This window comes from Spermophilus citellus (assembly GCF_964194105.1).
Source record: "Spermophilus citellus genome assembly, chromosome: 9".
Taxonomy (NCBI): Eukaryota; Metazoa; Chordata; class Mammalia; order Rodentia; family Sciuridae; genus Spermophilus; species Spermophilus citellus.
Window position 1 is genome coordinate 66,217,522 of NC_138191.1, and position 23,818 is coordinate 66,241,339.

The 23,818-nt window shown below is 34.6% G+C and overlaps 1 protein-coding gene across 1 annotated transcript in view; it reads left to right on the plus strand.

The window, feature by feature from the left end:
- COL24A1 (collagen type XXIV alpha 1 chain) overlaps window positions 1-23,818 on the plus strand; it is a 421,320-nt gene that overhangs the window by 67,093 nt on the left and 330,409 nt on the right. Inside the window, exon 10 of the mRNA XM_081305079.1 lies at window positions 14,929-14,973. Within this exon, the coding sequence (XP_081161205.1) occupies window positions 14,929-14,973 (45 nt within the window). The remainder of the gene's footprint in view (window positions 1-14,928; window positions 14,974-23,818) is intronic.

Here is a 23,818-nt window from a genome sequence, read left to right on the forward strand (position 1 = left end):
GTTTTTATTTATTCTGTAGAGGTTTTTTACATCTTTTGTTGATTCCCAAGTTTCTTGTTTTTTGTGTGTGCTATTGTAAATAGGGTGGTTTTCCTAGTTTTTCTTTCTGAGGATTTGTCACTGATGTACAGAAATGCCTTTGATGTATGGGTGTTGATTTTGTATCCTGCTACTTTGTTGAATTCATTTGCTAGTTCTAGAATTTTTCTGGTGGACCTTTTAGGGTCTTCTAGTTATAGAATCATATCATTGGCAAATAGTGCTAATTTGAGTTGTTCTTCTCCTATCCATATTCCTTTAATTTCTTTCGTCTGTCTTTTGATGAATGAGCTCAGACAATTTGCATTCAATATTATTATTGAGAGTTTTTTATTTGTTGTCATTTTGATTTATTTCTAGTTTTAAATTTGCATTAATTTCTTCTTTGACTATTATTCTAGTGTAATTCCTCCTTCTTCTAGTTTTCATATTTATTTTTATATCTTCTTAATTAGATATTTTATTGAGTATGTTTTCTAGAGTAGGCTTTCTAGTTGTGAATTCTATGAACTGCTGTTTATTGTGGAACATTTTTATTTTATCTTCAATTCTAAAGCCTAATTTTGCTGCATATACTTGGTTGTCATCCATTTTCTTTCAGAGATTTGTGTATTTTTCCAAGACCACCTAACTTTTAGGGTCTGGGTTAAAAAATTGGAAGAAATCTGGATTGATGTACTTGTAAATGTGACCTGTCATTTTTCTTTCGCAGTTTTAAAAATTCTATCCTTATTCTCTGAATTTTGCATTTTATTCCCAATGTGTGTTGCTGTAGGTCTGTTGTAAATTTTTATGTTTGGATCCATGTATGCCTCTTTTTTTTGGTGTTTTTTTAAATTGGTTGTTCAAAACATTTACAAAGCTCTTGACATATCATATTTCATACATTTGATTCAAGTGGGTTATGAACTCCCATTTTTACACCGTATACAGATTACAGAATCACATCGGTTACGCATCCAAGTTTTTACATATTGCCATACTAGTGACTGTTGTATTCTGCTATCTTTCCTATCCTCTACTATTCCCCCTCCCCTCGCCTCCCATCTTCTCTCTCTACCCCATCTACTGTAATTCATTTCTCGCCCTTGATTTTTTCCCTTTTCCCTCACATCCTCTTATATGTAATTTTGTAACAATGAGGGTCTCCTTCCATTTCCATGCAATTTCCCTTCTCTCTCCCTTTCCCTCCCACCTCTCGTCCCTGTTTAATGTTAATCTTTTTCTCATGCTCTTCCTCCCTGCTCTGTTTTTAGTTGCTCTCCTTATATCAAAGAAGACATTTGGCATTTGTTTTTTAGGGACTGGCTAGCTTAACTTAGCATAATCTGCTCTAATGCCATCATTTCCCTGCAAATTCCATGATTTTGTCATTTTTTTAGTGCTGAGTAATACTCCATTGTGTATAAATGCCACATTTTTAAAAATCCATTTATCTATTGAAGGGCATCTAAGTTGGTTCCACAGTCTAGCTATTGTGAATTGTGCTGCTATGAGCATCTATGTAGCAGTATCCCTATAGTATGCTCTTTTAAGGTCTTCAGGGAATAGTCCGAGAAAGGCAATAGCTGGGTCAAATGGTAGTTCCATTCCCAGCTTTCCCAGGAATCTCCATACTGCTTTCCAAATTGGCCACACCAATTTGCAGTCTTACCAGCAATGTACAAGTGTACCCTTTCCCCCACATCCTCGCCAGCACTTACTGTTGTTTGACTTCATAATGGCTGCCAATCTTACTGGAGTGAGATGGTATCTTAGGGTGGTTTTGATTTGCATTTCTCTGACTGCTAGAGATGGTGAGCATTTTTTCATGTACTTGTTGATTGATTGTATATCCTCCTCTGAGAAGTGTCTGTTCAGGTCCTTGGCCCATTTGTTGATTGGGTTATCTGTTTTCTTATTGCTTAATTTTTTGAGTTCTTTGTATACTCTGGATATTAGGGCTCTATCTGAAGTGTGAGGAGTAAAGATTTGTTCCCTGGATGTAGGCTCCCTATTTACCTCTCTTATTGTTTCTCTTGCTGAGAAAAAAACTTTTTAGTTTGAGTAAGTCCCATTTGTTGATTCTTGTTTTTAACTCTTGTGCTATGGGTGTCCTATTAAGGAATTTGGAGCCCGACCCCACAATATGTAGATTGGAGCCAACTTTTTCTTCTATCACTCGCAGAGTCTCTGATTTGATATCAAGCTCCATGATCCATTTTGAGTTAACTTTTGTGCATGGTGAGACAAAGGGATTCAGTTTCATTTTGTTGCATATGGATTTCCAGTTTTCCCAACACCATTTGTTGAAGATGCTATCCTTCCTCCATTGCATGCTTTTAGCCCCTTTATTGAATATAAGATAGTTGTAATTTTGTGGATTGGTTTCTGTGTCCTCTGTTCTGTACCATTGGTCCACCCGCCTGTTTTGGCACCAGTACCATGCTGTTTTTGTTACTATTGCTCTGTAGTACAGTTTGAAATCTGGTATCGCTATACCTCCTGATTCACACTTTCTGCTTAGAATTGCTTTTGCTATTCTGGGTCTTTTATTTTTCCATATGAGTTTCATGATTGCTTTATCTATTTCTACAAGAAATGCAGTTGGGATTTTGATTGGCATTGCATTGAACCTATAGAGAACTTTTGGTAATATCGCCATTTTGATGATGTTAGTTCTGCCTATCCATGAATAGGGTATATTTTTCCATCTTCTAAGATCTTCTTCTATTTCTCTCTTTAGGGTTCTGTTGTTTTCATTGTATAAATCTTTCACCTCTTTTGTTAGGTTGATTCCCAAGTATTTTATTTTTTTGAGGATATTGTGAATGGGGTGGTTTTCCTTATTTCCAGTTCAGAAGATTTGTCGCTGATATACAGGAATGCCTTTGATTTGTGCATGTTGATTTTATATCCTGCCACTTTGCCGAATTCATTTATCAGCTCTAGTAGTTTCTTTGTGGACCCTTTTGTGTCTTCTAGGTATAGGATCATATCATCCGCAAATAGTGATAATTTAAGTTCTTCTTTTCCTATTTTTATGCCTTTAATTTCTTTTGTCTGTCTAATTGCTCTGGCCAGTATTTCGAGAAGTATATTGAATAGAAGTGGTGATAGAGGGCATCCCTGTCTTGTTCCAGATTTTAGAGGGAATGCCTTCAGTTTTTCTCCATTTAGAATGATGCTAGCCTGAGGCTTAGCATATATAGCTTTTACAATGTTGAGGTAAGTTCCTGTTATCCCTAGTTTTTCTAGAGTTTTGAACATAAAGGGATGCTGTACTTTGTCGAATGCTTTTTCTGCGTCTATCGAGATGATCATATGGTTCTTATCTTTAAGTCTTATTGATGTGGTGAATAATGTTTATTGATTTCCGTATATTGAACCATCCTTGCATCCCAGGGATGAATCCTACTTGATCATGGTGCACGATCTTTTTGATATGTTTTTGTATCCAATTTTCAAAATTTTATTGAGGAGTTTTGCATCTAAATTCATTAGGGATATTGGTCTGTAGTTTTCTTTCTTTGAGGTGTCTTTATCTGGTTTGGGAATCAGGGTGATATTGGCCTCATAGAATGAATTTGGAAGTTCTCCCTCTTTTTCTATCTCCTGAAATAGATTATAGAGTATTGGTATTAGTTTTTCTTTAAAGTTCTTGTAAAACTCTGCGTATGGGCTTTTCTTGTTGGTAATCTTTTGATGGCTTCTTCTATTTCCTCACTTGATATTGGTCTGTTTAGGTTGTTTATATCATCTTGACTCAATCTGGGTAGTTCATATGTCTTAAGGAATTTATCGATGCCTTCACTATCTTCTATTTTATTAGAGTATAGGGTTTCAAAATAATTTCTAATTATCTTCTGTATTTCTGAATTGTCTGTTGTGATGTTGCCTTTTTCATCCTGTAAGCTAGTAATTTGGGTTCTCTCTCTTCTTCTCTTTGTTAGCATGGATAGTAGTCTATCAATCTTATTTATTTTTCAAAGAACCAACTTTAGATTTGTCAATTTTTTTGATTATTTCTTTTGTTTCGATTTCATTGATTTCAGCTCTAATTTTAATTATTTCTTGCCTTCTACTGTATTTGCTGCTGATTTGTTCTTCTTTTTCTTTCTTTTTTTTAAGAAGAGAGAGAGAGAGAATTTCTTCAATATCCATTTATTTATTTTTTTTAGCTTTTGGCGTACACAACATCTTTGTTTGTATGTGGTGCTGAGGATTGAACCCGGGCCACACACATGCCAGGTGAGCGCGCTACCGCTTGAGCCACATTCCCAGCCCTGTTCTTCTTTTTCTAAGGCTTCGAGGTGTAGTGTGAGGTTATTTATTTGTTGGCTTTTTCTTCTTTTAAGGAATGAACTCCATGAAATGAATTTTCCTCTTAGTACTGCTTTCATAGTGTCCCAGAGATTTCAATATGTTGTGTCTGAGTTTTCGTTTACCTCTAAGAATTTTTAAATTTCCTCTTTGATGTCTTCTGTATCCCTTTGTTCATTCAGTAGCATATTGTTTAATCTCCATGTGATGTAGGATTTTTCCTTTCTCATTTTATTATTGATTTCCAATTTCATTCCATTATGATCAGATAAAATGCATGGTAGTATCTCTACTCCTTTGTAATTGCTAAGAGTTGCCCTGTGACATAATATATGGTCTATTTTTGAGAAGGATCCATGTGCTGCTGAGAAGAACATGTATCTGCTTGATGTTGGGTGGTATATTCTGTATATATCAATTAAATCCAAATTATTAATTGTATTATTGAGCTCTATGGTTTCTTTATACAACTTTTGTTTTGAAGATCTGTCCAGTGGTGAGAGAGGTATGTTAAAATCTCCCATGATTATTGTGTTGTGGTCTATTTGACTCTTGAACTTGAGAAGAGTTTGTTTGATGAACGTAGCTGCACCCTTGTTTGGGGCATATATATTAATTATCCTCAAGTCTTGTTGGTGTATGGTTCCCTTGAGCAGTATGTAGTGTCCTTATTTATCCCTTTTGATTAACTTTGGCTTGAAGTCTATTTTATTTGATACACATATGGACGCCCCTGCTTGCTTCTGAGGTCCGTATGAGTGATATGATTTTTCCCAACCTTTCACCTTCAGTCTGTGTATGTCTTTTCCTATCAGATAAGTCTCCTGTAGGCAGCATATTGTTGGATCTTTTTTTTAAATCCATTCTACTAGCCTATGTCTTTTGATTGGTGCATTTAAGCAATTAACATTTAGGGTTACTATTGAGATATGGTTTGTATTTCCAGCCATATTAGATTATGTATGTTACTTCACATGATTTGTTTTTCCTCTATGATTAGTTTTTCCTTTACTGTACTACCTCCCGCTGTTGGTTTCCATTGTTATTTTTCATTTCCTCTTCCTGTAATGTTTTGCCAAGGATGTTTTGAAGAGCTGGTTTTCTAGCTGCAAATTCTTTTGTTTATCGTGGAAGATTTTTATTTCATCTTCAATACTGAAGCTTAATTTCGCTGGATACATGATTCTTGGTTGGAACCCTTTTTCTTTCAGCGTTTGAAATATGTTGTTCCAGGATCTTCTAGCTTTCAGAGTCTCTGTTGAAAGATCCGCAGTTATCCTGATTGGTTTACCCCTAAATGTAATCTGCTTCCTCTCTCTTGTGGCTTTTAAGATTCTCTCCTTATTCTGTATGTTGGGCATCTTCATTATTATGTGTCTTGGTGTGGATCTCTTATGATTTTGTACATTCGGTGTCCTGTAGGCTTCTAGTATTTGGATTTCTTTTTCATTCTTTAAGTCTGGGAAGTTTTCTAGTATTATTTCATTGAATAGATTGCTCATTCCCTTGGTTTGGACCTCATACCCTCTTGTATCCCAATAACTCTTTGGTTTGGTTTCTTTATGTTATCCCATAATTCTTGGATGTTCTGCTCATGATTTCTTAACATTCTCGCTGAGCTGTCTATGTTCTTTTCAAGTTGAAAAACTTTGTGTTGGTTGTCTGAAGTTCTATCTTCTAAGTGTTCTACTCTGCTGGTACTACTCTCATTTGAGTTTTTAATTTGGTTTATTGTTTCCTGCATTTCCAGGATTTCTGTTTGTTTTTTATATCCTCTATCTCACTATAGAGTTGTTCTTTTGCTTCTTTGATTTGCTTATGTAATTCATTGTCAAAGTGATCTTTCATTGTCTGAATTTGCTGTATAATGTGTTCCTTCAGACTCCAGATCATCTGAAGCATGTATATCCTGAACTCTTTGTCTGACATTCCATCAGCTGCAGATATTACCTCATCTAATGTTGAATTGACCTGTATAGTTTGTGGTCCTTTCTTTCCTTGTCTTTTCATACTGCTCATGATTCTTTCTAGCTTTGTGAAACTGTTGTGTTAATGTTTTTCCCCTTATATATTTGTATTGTTCTTGTATAGCTCCAAAATCCCTCTTTTGTGGAGAAAGACAATGTTAACAGTTCCCAATATCAACAGTACATCATCTAAGCCCAAGTTTTCATTATTAATACATTTATAGTTAGATTCTAAGTCTATAGATATTGGTTTTAATTATTACTTAAGAATATATTCATTAGTTTCATAAAAGGCATACCATATCTGGTGGCATATAGAAAACTTAATTTCAGATGAAGGATGTTATACTTAGAGGGAAATGAGTGAGGGTATGAGGTTAAACTAACTTAGCACCTTTAGAGAACTCTAACCAATAGACTGGTAATTTATGGAAGAATGTATAGACTCAACCTCCTATCTGTATTTAGATAGTTACCCTATGTATAGATAGCAATAATTAGGAGATTGAAAGTGGGATAGACAGAATACGAATGAAAAAAAAAGAAGAAAATAACAAGGAAGAAAAGAGAAATAAGAGAGAAGGAAAAGGAAAGTAAGATATAAATAAAGAAAAAAAATGGGGGGAAGGGGTATATGCAATTCCTCTATATTATATTACTTTGGTAATTTGGTTGTTCATGCACAGTTCTTGGTTTCACATATGTTGAAGTTGTGGGAGAGAGAGAAGAAAAGAGAGAAAGAAAGAGAAAAAAAAGTCTCTCAGTAACTGTTTTCCTTGCTTCCAGTAGGTGGGGTTGTCTATTCCTAGGCCTCTGTATTCAGGGTGGTGGGTATAACCTGTGTGAAAGGAAATGAGCTTCTACCTGAATCTTCCCTACTCTAGTCTCTGAGGTACAAACCAGGTGCCTGTACAGTTGTTGTTTTGCGTTGATAGCTACAACCCCCAAAAGCTTGTGGGAAATATTTTGAGTTATCACAGCTAAGGGAGGGGGAGTTGGAAACTGGGTACCTGGATCAGCCGCAGAACTGTGCTGGTAGCCACACCCCCTTTGCTGGGTTTTAAGGGTTGATGGGCTTCCAACGGACTAGCACACGGGGCAGGGCCAGGCTTCCTCCTCCGGTCTGGCTTGGCTGGCACCGGGCTGCTTCCTCCTCTGGTCTCAGAGCCATATATGCCTCTTGTATTTGATTTTCCATTTCATTCTTAAAGCTTGAGAAATTTTCTGATATATTACACTGAACAATTGTGCATTCCTTTATTTTTTATTTCAGAGCCTTTGTCTATCTCTATGAATCTTATATTTGGCCTTTTCATGTTTTCCTCATATTTCTTGAAAATTCTGTTCTTGGTCTCTTAACATCTTTTTTTCATGATCAACTTTGTATTCAAGATTACATATTTTGTCTTAATTGCCTTAAACTCTGTCTTTAGAATTGTCTAGTCTTTTGGTGATTCTTTCCATTGAATTTTTAGTTTGAATTATTGATTCCTTCATTTTGAGGATTTATGATTGCTTCTTTTTCAGAATTTCTATTTCCTCATTGAAATGATCATTCACTTGTATTTTTTTCTCTGGTTTTACTCCTTACATCATCTTTTACCTTGTGTATCAGTTGAACTATGAACTTTATAAATTCTTTCTCTGACATTTACTCCACTATGGTGTCAGTGGATTCTCTTATTGAGGTATTTTGGTTATTTGGTATGGCTTTTTCCCTTTCTTTTTCATGCTGAGTGTCTACCTGTCTTTCCAAATGGATCTGAATTAGCAGAGTTTTTACCTATAAACTAATAGTGTCCTTAAAGGTTTCTAGTGCATCACAGTTTGGAGGGATAGAAATGATAATTCCAACCAATTCAAACAATATACAGCATTAAACTAAATACTTAGTTCCTAATATGGTATCTACAATGGTAATTGGCACAGTAAATAGAATTGGTGTGATTAGCAAGTGAAATTACAATAGAATTTGGCTGTTAGGAAGAGAAAAGGGAGAAATAGAAACAAAGGGAACAGAAGAAGATAATACAAAAAAAAATCTAAATGTACTAATCAAAAACTCTAACCCTTCACAGAGAAAGGAAAAATAACTACCTTCAAAAAATGATAGAAATAAGAAAGACAAATATGTATATGTATACTTGTCTGTGAACCATTCAGCACACAAGCAAACAACAAAAGGTAAAGAAAAAAAGTTTCTTGATAAAAATTTAGGATATGTTTCCATTGCTGTGCTGAAAAATTGCCAATAAGAATATATGTTTGTTGTTTGTTTTCAATTGTATTTTTTGTATTTTTTCTTGTATGTACTGCAACCAAGAGTGGTAACAGCAGGCTATCAAATCCTTCTTATTTTTGTGTCAAGTTACCTGTTGGTGTTAAAAAATTCTTGACTTCCTTTCTTGGCAGTATGAGGTAGAGTGGATTGAAGAGTGTTGTCTTCTCCACTGAAGGTGGGATTTAGGTTTAGGTAGGCCCCAGGTGCTTCATTGAATGGTGATTGGTCTGATGATTTTAAACAGTGCACCTCCAGGGCTTGGCAGCTGCTTATCCACACTGGGAAACTGTACCCCAGGATTCTCCCCTGGGTGAATCATGCAGTAAAGGAGCCAACACCATCCACAGAACCTGCCCTTCCTGTCTTCCTGAGCTCAGTCCCCAAGTACAAAGTCACACCTGCCAGCTGAATCAAATTTCTGGCTTGCCCCAGGTGATTCTATGAGTTGCCAAAGTCAAAGTGGAGGAGAGAACCAGGATCTCTTGGGTCTTTATGACCCATAGTCCCTTAGGTAACACACTGTCGGCATGATTTTCTTCTGGTTTCCTAAGCACACTCTGAGTCATGTGACAGGCATCTGCCATGTCTATTTTTTGGACCTAGCTTGGATTTCTATGTGTAGGTTCCTAGACATGCTCCCACAGCTATCAGCCACCGTTCCCAGGCAGCAAGATCATTCCTGCCTGGGCTCTCCATGAAAACTTTACTGCATGAAGATATAACGTAGCACACCCTTTGGATGAGTCCTTCAATGTCCTTTATCTCTGGTATCTCCATACCAAGACATTGCCATGGTGCCACCCAAAATGCAGCTTTCCTAGTCCCTCTCCCCACTTTGCCCATGGTGGGTCAGCTCCAGCAGCTGCCTACACTGGTGATAGGCTTTCTTTTTTATTTTATTATATCCAACCTTCTCAGTTCCCAAGCTATTCTAAGAGTACAGTATTAAAAACCAGTAAAATCCCTCTTTTATCCATCTGAGAAACTATTTATCTGCTTTCTTGGTCTCTTGCCTTAGAGCAGCTTAGAAAGCAACCTCTTCTATTCTGCCATCTTCCCTTCATTCTTTTTATTTTTATTAATATATCATAATTGTACATAGTAATTAGGTTTGTTTAGACAAAATCATACATGCAAGGAATTTGATTTTAATCCCCACTTCTTCCACTTTTCTTCCCCTTCTCCATCCCCCCATTCTTCCTCCTCTACCCTACTGTTCTTCCTTTCTCCTACATATACATGAAGGTGAAATTCCCTTTGGTACCTCTGTATATAAATGTAATATTATTTTGTTAAATTCAATCCATTTATCTTCCCCTTTCCCTTCCTTCATCAGTCTCATTCTCCTTCTACTCCGTTAATCTTTCCTGTCTCTTTGTGTTATCCGATTCCCATACCAACTGCCTACTGACCTTTGTTTTACTCTTGCTTCCACATAGGAGAGAAAACATTGATACTTGAATTTCTAAATTTGGCCTATTTCACTTAGCATTATTTTCTCAATTTTCACACATTTACTGGCAAATGCCATTTTTTCATTCTTATTTATGGCCAAGTAAAATTTCATTTTGTTTATATACCATTTTTTCTTCATACATTCATCTATTGACAAGCATCTGTTTTGATTCCATAATTTGTCAATCGTGAATTGTGCTGCTATCAACATTGAGGTGGCTGTATTGCTATAATATGCTGATTTTAGATTTTTTGAATTAATACCAAGGAGTAGAATAACTGGGTCATATGGTAGTTGCATTCCTAGTTTTTTGAGGACTCTCTACACTGCTTTCCAGAGTTATCATACTAATTTGTACTCCCACCAACAATATAGGAGAATATCTTTTCCCCCATAACTTCACCAGCATTTATTATTACTTGTGTTTCTAATAAGTGCCATTCTAACTGGAGTGACTTAAAATTAGTGTAGCTTTCATTTCCATTTCCCTAATTGCTAGAGATCCTGAACATTTTTTCATATATTTGTTGGTCATTTGTGTTTTTTCTTTTAAGAAGTTTCTGCTTATTCTCTTTCCCAGTTATTGGTTGTACTATTTACTTTTTTGGCATCGAGTTTTTTGAGTTTTTAAATATATTTTAGATATCAATCCCCTGTCAGAGTAGTAGCTAGCCAAAAATTTCTCCCATTCTGTAGAATGTCTCTCCACTCTCGTTTCCTTTTCTGTGCAGAGCTTTTTAATTTGATGGCACACTCCCTTATTGATTCTGAGATTTATTTCTTGAGATTTAGGGATCTTGTTGAGGAAATCAATGCCTGTACCTGTAGGATAAAGTGTTGACCCTTTGTTTTTTTCTAGCAGTTGCAAGGTTTCTGGCCTAATCTTCAATTTGTTTTGATTTGACTTTTGTGCAGGGTGAAAGATATGGATCTAAATTCATTCTTCTACATATGGATAGGCAGTTTTCCCTGCAATATTTATTTAAAAGGCTGTCTTTTCTCCAACATATATATTTTGACACCTTTGTCTAATATGAGAAGGCTGTAAAATTTGAATTGTCTCTGTGTCTTCTAGTCTATTCTATTGGTCTTCATGTCTATTTTGATACCAATACCATGCTGTTTTTTAAAAAGTATTTTTAGTTATACCTTTATTTCATTTATTTATTTTTTTAATGTGGTGGATTTTTAATGTGGAGAATTGAACCCAGTGCCTCATACGTGCTAGATAAGCACTCTACCACAGCCCTAAATCCTTTGTTTTTGTTTTGTAATTGCCTCCTGCATCACTTTTCTTATTTAGAGTTGCTTTTGCTATACTGGGTCTCATATTCCTCTAAATGATTTTTAGGAATGGTTTTGTTTTTTTCTAGTTTTGGGAAGAATGCATTGGTATTTTGATGGGGATTGTTTGAATGTATATGTCCTTTTGGTATTATGGCCATTTTGGCTTTATTAATTTTACCTATTCAAGGACACAGGAGATCATTTCACCTTCTGAGGCCCTCTTCAATTTCTTTCCTCAGTGTTCTATAGTTTTCATAGTAGAGATCTTTCACCTCCTTGGTTAGATTTAATTCCCTTTTTTTTTTTCTTTTTGGAGTGAAGGGGATTATTTTTCTGATTTCTTTCTCAGCTGTATCAATTTTGGAATATACAAAAGCTATTGATTTGCAAGCATTGATATTGTATTCTGCTACTTTGCTAAATTATTTGTCAGCTCTAGAAGTCTTGTGGTAGAACTTTTGGGGTGTTCTAGATATAGGATTAGGTCATCAACAGTGATAGTTTGACTTCTTTTCTGATTTCTACACTTTAATTTACTTTTTTGTCTGACTGCTCTTGCTAGAGTTTTGAAAACAACTTTGAATAGAAGTGATTGGAATGTACATCCTTGTCTTGTTCCTGATTTTAGAGGGAAAAAAAAGCCTTCAGTTTTTCTCCACTCAATATGATGTTGGTTATGTGTTTGCTGTATATAGCCTGAATGGTTGCTGTATTTTATCAAAGGCCTTTTCTGCATCTATTGAGATTATCATGATTCTTTTTTTTTTTTTTTTGGTACTGGTGATTGAACTCAGGGGCACTCAACCACTGAGCCACGTCTTCAGCCCTATTTTGTATTTTATTTAGAAACAGGGTCTCACTGAGTTGCTTAGTGCATTGCTCTTGCTAAGGCTGGCTTTGAATTTGGAATCCTCCTGCCTCAGCCTCCCAAGCCACTGGGATTATAGGCATGCCCCACTGCACCCAGCTGATCATATGTTTCTTGTCCTTAATTCTATTGAACTGGTGAATTAGATTTATTGATTTCCATGTTGAACCAACCTTGCATCCCTGGGATGAAGCCCACTTAATCACAGTGTATTATCTTCTTAATATGTTTTTGAATGTGGTTTGCTAATATTCTATTAGGAATTTTTGCATCTGTGTTCATCAGTGATATTCATCTATAGTTTTCTTTCCTAGATGGGTCTTTGTCTGGTCTTGGCATCAGGGTTATACTGGCTTTATGGAATGTTTTGGGGAATGTTCCTTTCCTTTCAATTTCATGGGGTATACTTCTTTTTGTGGATGAGATTGAACTTGTTGATGAGAATAAGAACAGGTTCCATCTGATTATGAGACTGTTAGAAGCATATAAAGCAACTAACTAGAAAAGTAGGCTACTTGATTCTTGATAAATATATAAAAATGTTATTATTCTATCAGAGTTTGTTCAATTCATCTAATTTCTTCAAGCTCAGTTTCCTTGTCTGTAAAAATGGGAACAATACTCACTTTATAGTATTGTTGTAATGATGAACTGAGATGTTTGGAAATGACACAATGCCTGGCACATAGTAGCTCAGTGGTTCATTCATTAGCTCCTTTCCTTTTTTCTGTTCTTTCTCATGACTGCTACTTTGTTGATCTCTTTCTACTAGCCTAATCACAAAGGAACTGACTACCAAGAACATTCTTTTTCCTATTCCCTCTAGTTTTTCCTTCTTTTACTTTCTTTTTACTTTCATACTATATAGATAATAAGCTTTTTTCCCCTTTAAACTCTTTCTTACTTTTCTCAGGTTTCTGTCTAAGTCCACTTTGTTGCTATAACAATGCCTGAGACTGAGTAATTTATAAGGAAGAGAGGTTTATTTTGGCTCATGATTCTGGAGGCTGGAAAGTTCAAGAACATGATGCTAGTGTCTGCTTGCCATATGCTGATTCAACTCATGGTAGAAAGTAGAGATGCAAAAAGGCAGGAGAAAGAGGCAAAGCATACTGTTAGAAAAGAATATGTTTTTGCAGTCCCTTGAGGGGGAGAAATCACTCCTGGGAGAAAGACATTAATACTTCTCAAGAATCTAATCATGTCTTAAAGACCCCATCACTTCTCAGCACTGTTACATTGGGAATCAATTTTCAGCATGAGTTTTGACAGGGACAAGCCACACTGAAACCATAACAGTTCCCTAGAGACTTCTCTACTTAATTATTTTACTGTAGTATGAAGTTTAACATCTCAAATCTTCTGAAATCATTCCCTTAATTTTCAGATAAGTTCATTTACTCATTTACCCATGGTCTAATCAAAGCATCTTTTCCTTCTCTAACCTATTAATTCAAGCTCATATTTTCTAACAAAACATCATTGATTAGGGCTAGGGTTGTAGCTTGCCTCACATGTAGAAGACACTGGGTTCTATCCTAAGTACCTCTAAAATAAAATAAAATAAAGGTATTGTGTACATCTACAACTAAAATAAATGAATAAATAAATAAATAAAAATATCATTGTTTAATCCTGAATAATTCTTTCACTCCATTTAACCATATATTCTGACTCTAAAAACTTGTCTGCTGCATGCTAATGGAACACTTTTGACATTTGTAAACCATGATTTATTTTAGGCTTTTGAATTACATCTTTTAAATATTCTATGGTATTTTTTAAAATTTTTTTTCATCAGTGCATCTATGAGGTGCTTAAGAAAAGGAACTTCTTGGGCCTGGGGTTGTGGCTTGGTGGTAGAGTGCTTGTCCAGCATGTGTGAGGCACTGGATTCAAGCCTTAGAACCACAAAAATAAATAAATAAATAAATAAATACAATAAAGTATTGTGTCTATATACAACTAAAAAAATTTAAAAAAAGAAAAGAAAATTTTTTTTCTCTTTTATGTGAGCCAAAATCTGGGAGACAGTAGGGAAATTCTCTGATGATTGATTAAAACCATATAAATAAGCTCTAAAGTTATCTTTTATTTCCTTCTTCCTGTCTTTTCCATTTTTCTTTCTCTTTCTGGAGGAAGAAAGATATTATCCATTTGACTTTGCTTCTATACTTGGAAAATATTTTTGTTTATAATTTTTTAGATGGCTTTATAGGTTTTTGATAAACCAATGAGTAGCCTTTTTCATTTGAGTTAGCTCATTCATGAAGTGTTATGACACTGATTTAATGGATTAGAGAAACTGCCTGGATATGATCCAGTTTTTCAATAATAAGAAATTATGTCTGAGGGCATTTTGTCTCAGCATTATTGAACAAAAAACCTCAGAAAACTTAACAATTTCATTGCTAGGTATAAATCTTTTCTAAAAGATACTGTGTTTTATTTTCTATTAAATATTAAGCTTCGATTTTCTTGATTAAAAAATTATTCAAGCAACATTCAAAATGAATAAACAATTGTAATAAGAATTAATTTACTATTTAATAATATAAGTTATTATTAAATAAAAAGTTAAATTTAATAAGAAATAAATTAGTAAGATTTAAATTTGTATTGATGAGAGAATTGAAAAGTTGTAGTAAAGAGAAACAGAACTTATGTTTAGTCATTTGGCTTATATAATTTTACTTTTCATAGCATATTTTTATCTTTTTTCTTATAGGGTCTTAAAGGATATCCAGGGCTCCCAGGGCTCCGTGGTGAACAAGTAAGTATTTCCTTTATAAGACTTATATCTTCTCCAGTATAAGTTACATTTTAATGTACTCTGTTGAGAGGTAATTTCTCTCTACCTTTTCATTTTTATTCTCAGTGATTTTGGCTCTATTTAATACAAGACATCCTTTTAATTGATTAGTTATAGATTTTTTCCAAAAACATTTAAAACATAATATTTTACTATTATTCAATTTTACTATATATTTGTGTGTGTGTGTGTGTGTGTGTGTGTGTGTGAGTTTTTCAGAACACTAGTTCTTAAACTTATGTCGTTCACAGGCCCCTTTGAGAACCTTATAAATGCTGTAAACCTTTTCCAGGAAATACACATATCCCTGATTTTTTATACAATTTCAGGGGCTTTTCTGTTCACTAAACCTAATTAATAACTGTTAATTCCCTGATACTTGCATAAGAAAATCAAGTAAATTTTAATTATTATTCATTTTAGAGTGGTACCTATATTATTGTCCATAATATACGTGCACCCTATTTAAAAGCCAAAATAATTTTGGAACTGTTTAGTTTTTGATTATGTTTTTGCTTCTCACTCTCACAGGAAACTAATATACCATCATGTCATAGAATAAAACAGAGTCCTATCTCTCATTTTCAACATAGAATATACTGAGCCATATGAATTAAAAGGGGGCAAAAATGGAATTTATAAGCTAATTAAGATGATGGATAGAATTATCAAGATTCAACAAAGAGCTTTAGAAAGCCCTAAAGGGAAGTCCAGGAAGAAAAGTGATGATTGGTCCCTGAGGAAAAGTCCAAATGAAAAAACAAAGCCAAGTTTTTCATTCACTCATTTAAGTGGAACAATACACTGTCCAGTCCTTGAAACACAATTTTACAAGATTACTAGACATGGCAATTACTAGACTTGGCAACCAAACCAATATGTGTATCTGTAAAAGGTGCAATCTCAGTTTCTTGAAGATCAAACAAGTGCCAAAAAGCATTTGAACATTAATGTGGAAAAAAATATGAGAACTGATAGGAATTAGTCCCTAGGAAAAAAAAAAGAAAATCCTTAGAATACTGTTTTGGCAGAAAAGTATGGATTTCAATAAAGGAAACCTGATACTTCACAAGTCAGTGAAAAATTGGCCATGTGTCAGTATCGACCTGTTCCCTCACAATTGCTCTAATACCTAGTTCTTATCATATACATGTTATTACTCTTATGGTAAATGTTTTCTAGAAGAGTCTGAGATCAGTTTTAAATGTTGTAAAATATATTTTGGAATCAGTTTTTTTTATATTTGTTTCTAAAGAGAAGAGCCAAAATTTGAGTTAACTTTGAGGAACAACTCAAATAATTTTGCATTTTAACTGTGAACATACCATTGACTATAAGAGAAGCATAACTGATTTGCTAGAAGACATTCATTTTTGAAAAATTTGTAAATAAATTGGTCAGCAAACATTTGGTAAAGCAATTATATCATCTGTGTGAGTTGTAGTAATAAGAGCTCTTTAAGCCCCTATTATTTGCCAGGTGGTACTTCCACCAATGACAACTTATAGTAGTATAATTATTTATTCAATATTTTACATCCCCAGTACGACCAAATATTTTACATACATTAATTAATTTAATACTCAACAACACTTGTTATTGCAGTTACTTCCACTTTTAAAGATATTTCTGTACGATTTTTTTCTACATAATAATTTCATGACTTAGTTGTTATTCTATTTTTTCATATTTTAATTTTTAATTTTAATTTGTTACATATGAAAACAGGATGCATTACAATTCATATTATGCATATAGAGCACAATTTTTTATATCTGTGGTTGTATACAAAGTAGAGTCACATCCTTCATGTCTTCATACACATACTTAGGGTAATGATGACCATAACATTCTCCTGTCTTTCCTACCCCTATGTCCACTCCCTTCCCCTCCCTCCCTTTTTCCCCTTTTCTCTATCTAGGGTTCATTTAATCCTCCCACCACCCACACCTGCAGCATATTATGTATCAGCATCCTTAAATCATAGAAATCATTCAGCATTTGGTTTTGGGGGATTGTCTAATTTCATGTAGCATTATATTTTCCAACTGAATCCATTTACCTGCAAATGCCATGATTTTATTCTCTTTTAGTGCTGAATAATATTACATTGTGTATATATACTACATTTTCTTTATCCATTCATCTACTGAAGGGCATCTTGGTTGGTTACACAGTTTAGCTATTTTATTATGAATTGTGCTGCTGTAAATATTGATGTGGCCATGTCCCTGCGGTATGTTGTTTTTAAGTCCTTTGGGTATAAATTGAAGAGTGGGATAGCTGGGTCAAATGGTGGTTCCATCCCAAGTTTTCTAAGGAATATACATATTACTTTTCAGATTGACTGTACCAATTTTAAGTCCCACCAGCAATGTATGAGTGTGCCTTTTTCCTGAAATCCTCGCCAAAACTTATTGTTGTTTGTATTCTTGATAGCTGCCATTTTGACTGTAGTGAGATGAAATCTAAGAGTAGTTTGGATTTGCATTTCTCTAATTGCTAGAGATGTTGAACATTTTTTCATATATTTGTTGATTGATTGTATATTCTCTTCTGAGAAGTGTCTGTTCAGGTCCTTGCCCATTTATTGACTGGGTTATTTGTTTTTTTTAATTATTTTTGGTGTTGAAGATTTTTGAGTGCTTATATTCTAGAGATTAGTGATCTATCTGATGTGCTTGTCATAAAGATTTGCTCCCATTCTGTGGGTTCTCTATTCATATCACTGATGGTTTCTTTTGCTGAGAAGCTTTTTAGTTTGAATCCATCTCATTTATTGATTCTTGGTTTTAATTCTTGTGCTATAGGAGTCTTATTAAGGAAGTAGGGGACTAATCCAACATGATGGAGATTTGGGTCTACTTTTTCTTCTATTAGGTGCAAGGTCTCTGGTTTAATTCCTAGGTCTTTGATCTACTTCGAGTTGACTTTTGTGCATGGTGAAAGATAGGAGTTTAATTTCATTTTGTTGCACATGGATTTCTAATTTTCCCAGCACCATTTGTTGAAGAGGGTATCTTTTCTCCGATGTATGTTTTTGGCGCCTTTGTCTAATATAAGATAACTATAGTTATGTGGGTTAGTCTCTGTGTCCTCTATTCTGTACCATTGGTCTACAAGTCTATTTTGGTGCCAGTCCCATGCTGTTTCTTTTACTGTTGCTCTATAGTATAGTTTAAGGTCTGGTATAGTGATGACACCTGCTTTACTCTTCTTGCTAAGAATTGCTTTAGCTATTCTGGGTCTCTTATTTTTCCAGATGAATTTCATGACTGCTTTTTCTATTTCTATGAAGAATGTCGTTGGTATTTTAATTGGAACTGCATTAAATCTGTATAATGCTTTTTAGTAGTATGGTCATTTTGACAATATTAATTGTGCCTATTTTTGCCTATCCAAGAACAAGGTAGATCTTTCCATCTTCTAAGATCTTATTTAATTTCTTTCTGTAGTATTTTGTAGTTTTTATTTATTCTGTTGCAGTCTTTCACATCCTTCATTGATTCCCAAGTTTCTTTTTTTTGTGTGTGCTATTGTAAATAGGTGGTTTTCCTAGTTTCTTTTTCTGAGGATTTGTTACTGATGTACAGAAATACCTTTGATTTATGGATGTTGATTTTGTATCCTACTTTACTGAATTCATTTACTAGTTCTAGAAGTTTTCTGATGGATTTTTTTGGGTCTTCTAGTTATAGAATCATATTGTTGGCAAATAGTGCTCATTTGAATTCTTCTTTACCTATCCATATCCCTTTAATTTCTTTCATCTAATTGCTCTGGCTACTATTTCAAGAACTATTTTAAATAGAAGTGGTGAAGGAGTGCATCTCTGTCTTGTACCAGTTTTTAGAGGGAATGCTTCCAGTTTTTCTCCATATAGTATGATGTTTGCCTTGGGGGCTTAGCATAGATAGCTTTTACGATGTTGAGATATGTTTCTGTTGTCCCTTGTTTTTCTTAGTGTTTTGAACATGAAGGGGTGTTATATTTTGTCAAAAGCTTTTTCTGCATCTATTCAAGATGATCATATGGTTTTTATCTGTAAGTCTATTGATGTGATGAATTACATTTATTGATCCCATATGTTGAACCATCCTTGCATCCCTGGGATGAACCCCACTTGATTGTGGTGTACGATCTTTTTGATATATTTTTATGTTTGATTTGCCAGAATTTTATTGAGAATTTTTGCATCTATGTTCATTAGAGATATCAGTCTGAAGTTTTCTTTTTTTAATGTGTCTTTGACTGGTTTTGGAATCAGGGTAATATTGACCTCATACAATGAGTTTGAAAGTGCTCCCTCTTTTTCTATTTCCTGAAGTGAATTGGAGATTGGAATTCGTTCTTTAAAGGTCTTGTAGAATGTGGCTGTGTATCCACCCAGTCCTGGGCTTTTCTTGGTTGGTAAGCTTCTGATGGAGTCTTCTATTTCATAACTTAAAATTGATCTGTTTAAATTGTGTATATCATCATGATTCAATTGGGCAAATCAGATGACTGTAGAAATTTGCTGATGCCTTTGATATTTTCTGTTTTATTGGAGTACATGTATTCAAAATAATTTCTAATTATCTTCTGTATTTCTGTAGTGTCTATTGTGATATTTCCTTTTTTAATATGTATGTTAGTAATTCGAGTTTTCTCTCTTTTTCTCTTCATTAGCATGGCTAAGGATCAGTCAATTTTTTCTTTTTTTAAAAAAACAACTTTTTGTTTTGTCAATTTTTCAATTATTTCTTTTGTTTCAATTTTATTGATTTCAGCTCTCATTTTAATTATTTCCTGTCTTCTACTGCTTTTGGTGTTGATTTGTTCTTCTTTTTCTAGGGCTTTTAGAAATAATGTTAAGTCATTTATTTGTTGACTTTTTCATCTTTTAAGGAATGAACTCCATGCAAGGAACTTTCCTCTTAGAACTGCCTTCATAGTGTCCCAGAGATTTTTTATATGTTCTATCTGTATTCTCATTCACCTCTAAAATTTTTTTAAATCTCCTCCTTGATGTCATCTGCAACCTATTGTTCATTCAGTAGCATATTATTTAGTCTCCAGGTGTTGGAGTAGCTTTTATTTCTTATTTTATCATAGATTTCTAATTTCATTCCATTATGATCTGATAGAATACATGGTAGTATCTCTAATTTTTTATATTTGCTATGAGCTGCTTTGTGACATAATATATGGTCTATATTAGAGAAGGATCCATGTCCTGCTGAGAAGAAAGTGTATTTGCTTGTCGAAGAATGAAATAGTCTATATGTGTCATTTAATTCTTAAGATATTTATTGTATTATTGAGTTATATTCTTCTTTGTTCAGATTTTGTTTGAAAGATCTATCAAGTGGTGAAAGAGGTTAGTTAAAGTCACCCAAAATTAATTATTTGTTGTGGTCTATTTGACTCTTGAACTTGAGAAGAGTTTGTTTAATGAACGTAGATGCTCCATAGTTTGGGGCATATATATTTATAATTGTTATGTCTGTTGGCATATGGTTTTTTTTTAGTAGTATGTAGTGTCCTCCTTTAACCCTTTTGATTAACTTTAGGTTGAAGTCTATTTTATTTAATATGAGGATGAAAACCCCTGCTTGCTTCCGCAGTTCATGTGAGTGGTATGATTTTACCCAACATTTCACCTTCAGTCAGTAGTTGTCTTTTCCTATGAGATGAGTCTCTTGGAGGCAGCATACTGTTGGGTCTTTTTTTTTTTTTTTTTTTGATCCAATATGCTAGTGTATGTCTTTTGATTGCTGAGTTTAGGTCACTAACATTCAGGGTTATTATTGAGACATGATTTGTATTCCCAGTCATTTTTGTTTATTTTTGGTATTTAACTTGACTTGGTATCTCCTCTGATTAGTTTTTCCTTTAGTGTAATACCTCCCTCTGCTGATTTTCATCATTGTTTTTCATTTCCTATTCATGGAATATTTTACCGAAGATGTTCTGTAGTGCAGGCTTTCCAGTTGTAAATTGTTTTAACTTTTGTTTATCATGGAAGGTTTTTAATTTCATCATCAAATCTAAAGCTTAATTTTGCTGGATATAAGATTCTTGGTTGGCATCCATTTTCTTTCAGAGCTTGGTATATGTTGTTCCATGTTCTCCTGTCTGGGTTGAAAAATTTGCTGAGGTACAGATTGGTCTCCCCCTATATGTTATTCCTCTTTCTTGCACCTTTTAAGATTCTTTCTTTATTCTGTATGCTAGGCATTTTCATTATAATGTGCCTTGATGTAGATCTGTTGTAATTTTGTAGATTTGGTGTCCTGTAAGCCTCTTGTATTCGGTTTTCCAATTCATGCTTCATTCTTGGGAACTTATTATCTCATTGAAGAGATTATGCATTCCTTAGGCTTGAAATACTGTGCCTTCCTCTATCCCAATAACTCTTATATTTGGTCTTTTAATGCTATCCCATAATTCTTGGATGTTCTGTTCATGCTTTCTTACTATCTTCACTGTGTGGTCAACTTTATTTTCCACACCATATACTTTGTCTTCATTATCTGACATTTTTTCTTCCAATGATCTAGTCTGTTGGTTATGCTTTCTATTGAGTTTTTTTATTTGGTTTATTGTTTTCTTAATTTCAAGGATTTCTGACTTTTTTTTTTCAGAGTCTCTGTCTCATTCTTGAAGTAATCTTTTGCTACCTATGTTTGCTCTCTTATCTCTTTGTTGGAGTGATCAATTTTTGCCTGTATTTGCTCATTTAGGTCATTCTTTAATTCACAGATCATTTAAATTATGAACCTTCTGAAGTCCTTCTCTGACATTTCATCAACTTTGCTATCCATGGGTTCTGTTATTGTGGTGTCCTGGTTTGTTTGGGGTACTTTTCTCCCTTGTTTTTTATGTTGTCTCTTTGTCTTCCTTTCTTGCAGTGTGGATCTGATATATTATAGTTTCTACCCTACATTCTTGTAGTTCCCCTGCAGATTATCTGTACCTTACCATGATGTTGAGCTTCCAGATCCTGCTGGTGCCCCTCAATATATGCTACTGCAACTAAAGGTGGTGGTGGCAATAGCTGAGGTAACTTGATATAATAGTGAAGGTGCCCCAAGAAGGATGCAGTGTCTTACAGAGATGGGGCTGAAAGGGTGGGCTTTACACTGTCTTTGGCATGCCTGGTCTGAAATGCAGCTGCTTCTATAGCCCCTGTCTATTGTTACAAAGGTAGAGGCTACTGCGTGGGGAAAGCTATGGTGATGCCTGCAGTGTCCCAAGATGGAAGTGGGTTAGGCTTGGGCTGCCAGTTGTGTGAGGGAGGTGGTGGTGAACTCTGACTTACCCTGGGCCTGGATCCCACATATATTGGTATGGGTGGATCTAGGCTGGGCTTGAGCTCCTGCGGTGGTCTGCTAGTATGAAGAGGTAGTACTGTGTCGGAGGAGCTCAGGCAGGTGTCTCTGGTGGCAGGATGGACCAGTGACTACTGTGAGCTTGGGTCCCTCACAGGTCGGTGTGGGCAGATCTGGGCCAGGCCTGAGCTCCCGTGGTGTTCTCTGGTTATTCTTATTTTATTAATGAGGAAATTGAGATATAGACATAGCAGTACTGAAATTTTGAATGAAATCTGATCAACTCAACACAGGTATTTTAATGCTTAGAGTGAGAAGTGTTAATGGGTGGGTTTCCTAATTTCCTAATCCTAATTTCTCAAGGGACTAGTAATACTACTGTATGTTCTTCCATCCAATCTACAGATATGAGTAAGGCAACTTTTAAAAAAATCTCTTTTTGAGTGCAGAGTAAACTAAGTCATGGTAATCTTTTGGGTTTCTATGGTTGTTGCAGTGATTTTAGGGTGTGATTAGCTTGGAATATGTTTATACCTTATAAATACTGCAGAAAATTTCCTTGTTTTCTGTTTAATGCTATTATAGCATAGCAGAACATAGACATGATGTAGAATTCTTTTGTATTTTTTCTCCATGTGACTGGAATGTATTAGTGCTTACATGTGAAAATTCATTCAAAATCAGATTTCATTTATGTCCCATTACCAATTAGCCTTTTATCAATGTCAATTGACCTAATTTGGCTAGGAAAGGAATGGGAAAGGGGGCTGATGATTAGCCTTCACTGGATCAATAGTGATCTACAAAATAAAAGCAGTCTTTTGAATTTGTTTGTCTCTTTTCTATTGGCATACCCAAATATAAGGTTTTGAGAATGTCTAGATATAGGCCTGTATATTTCCTAATTGTATAGAGCATAAAGGAAGGCAGTTATAAAGATGGTGGAACAAATCTCTTATAATTAGAAGATTTTCCTTAGACTAGTATTAGAAATTATTTGCATTTCACACTCAAACTAGGGAGGCAGCCTTGCATGGTGGTCTCTGGAATCAGAATTGTTGATTTAGATTCTCATTTCCCACTAACTAGCTGTGTGTCCTTCCACTGGTGACTTTAACACTTTATGTCTCACTTTTTCTCATCTTTATTGTAGGGATTATAATTTCAACCCTACAGAGTTTTGAACATTATAAAATAAAAATCACTTTATTCTGTAATCCCCAGAAAGTGTTTATTCATAGGCCAGGAAATTGGCCATTGTCATAAGTGCTCAGTTTCATTAGATGTGGAATGGGAAAAATAGTATCTTATCTCATAGATGTAAAGCAGGTGTAAGTTGCTTGGCAAATTAAAAGGACTTAGTAAATTGTAATTGTTTGGTTAAGGGAAGGGAAGGGGACATGAAGAAGAAAATGAGGAAAAAAATGTGAAAGAAGTATTATGAGAAAAATAATACTTGAAATTATGATTTCCCATTGCCTTTTCCTTAGTTT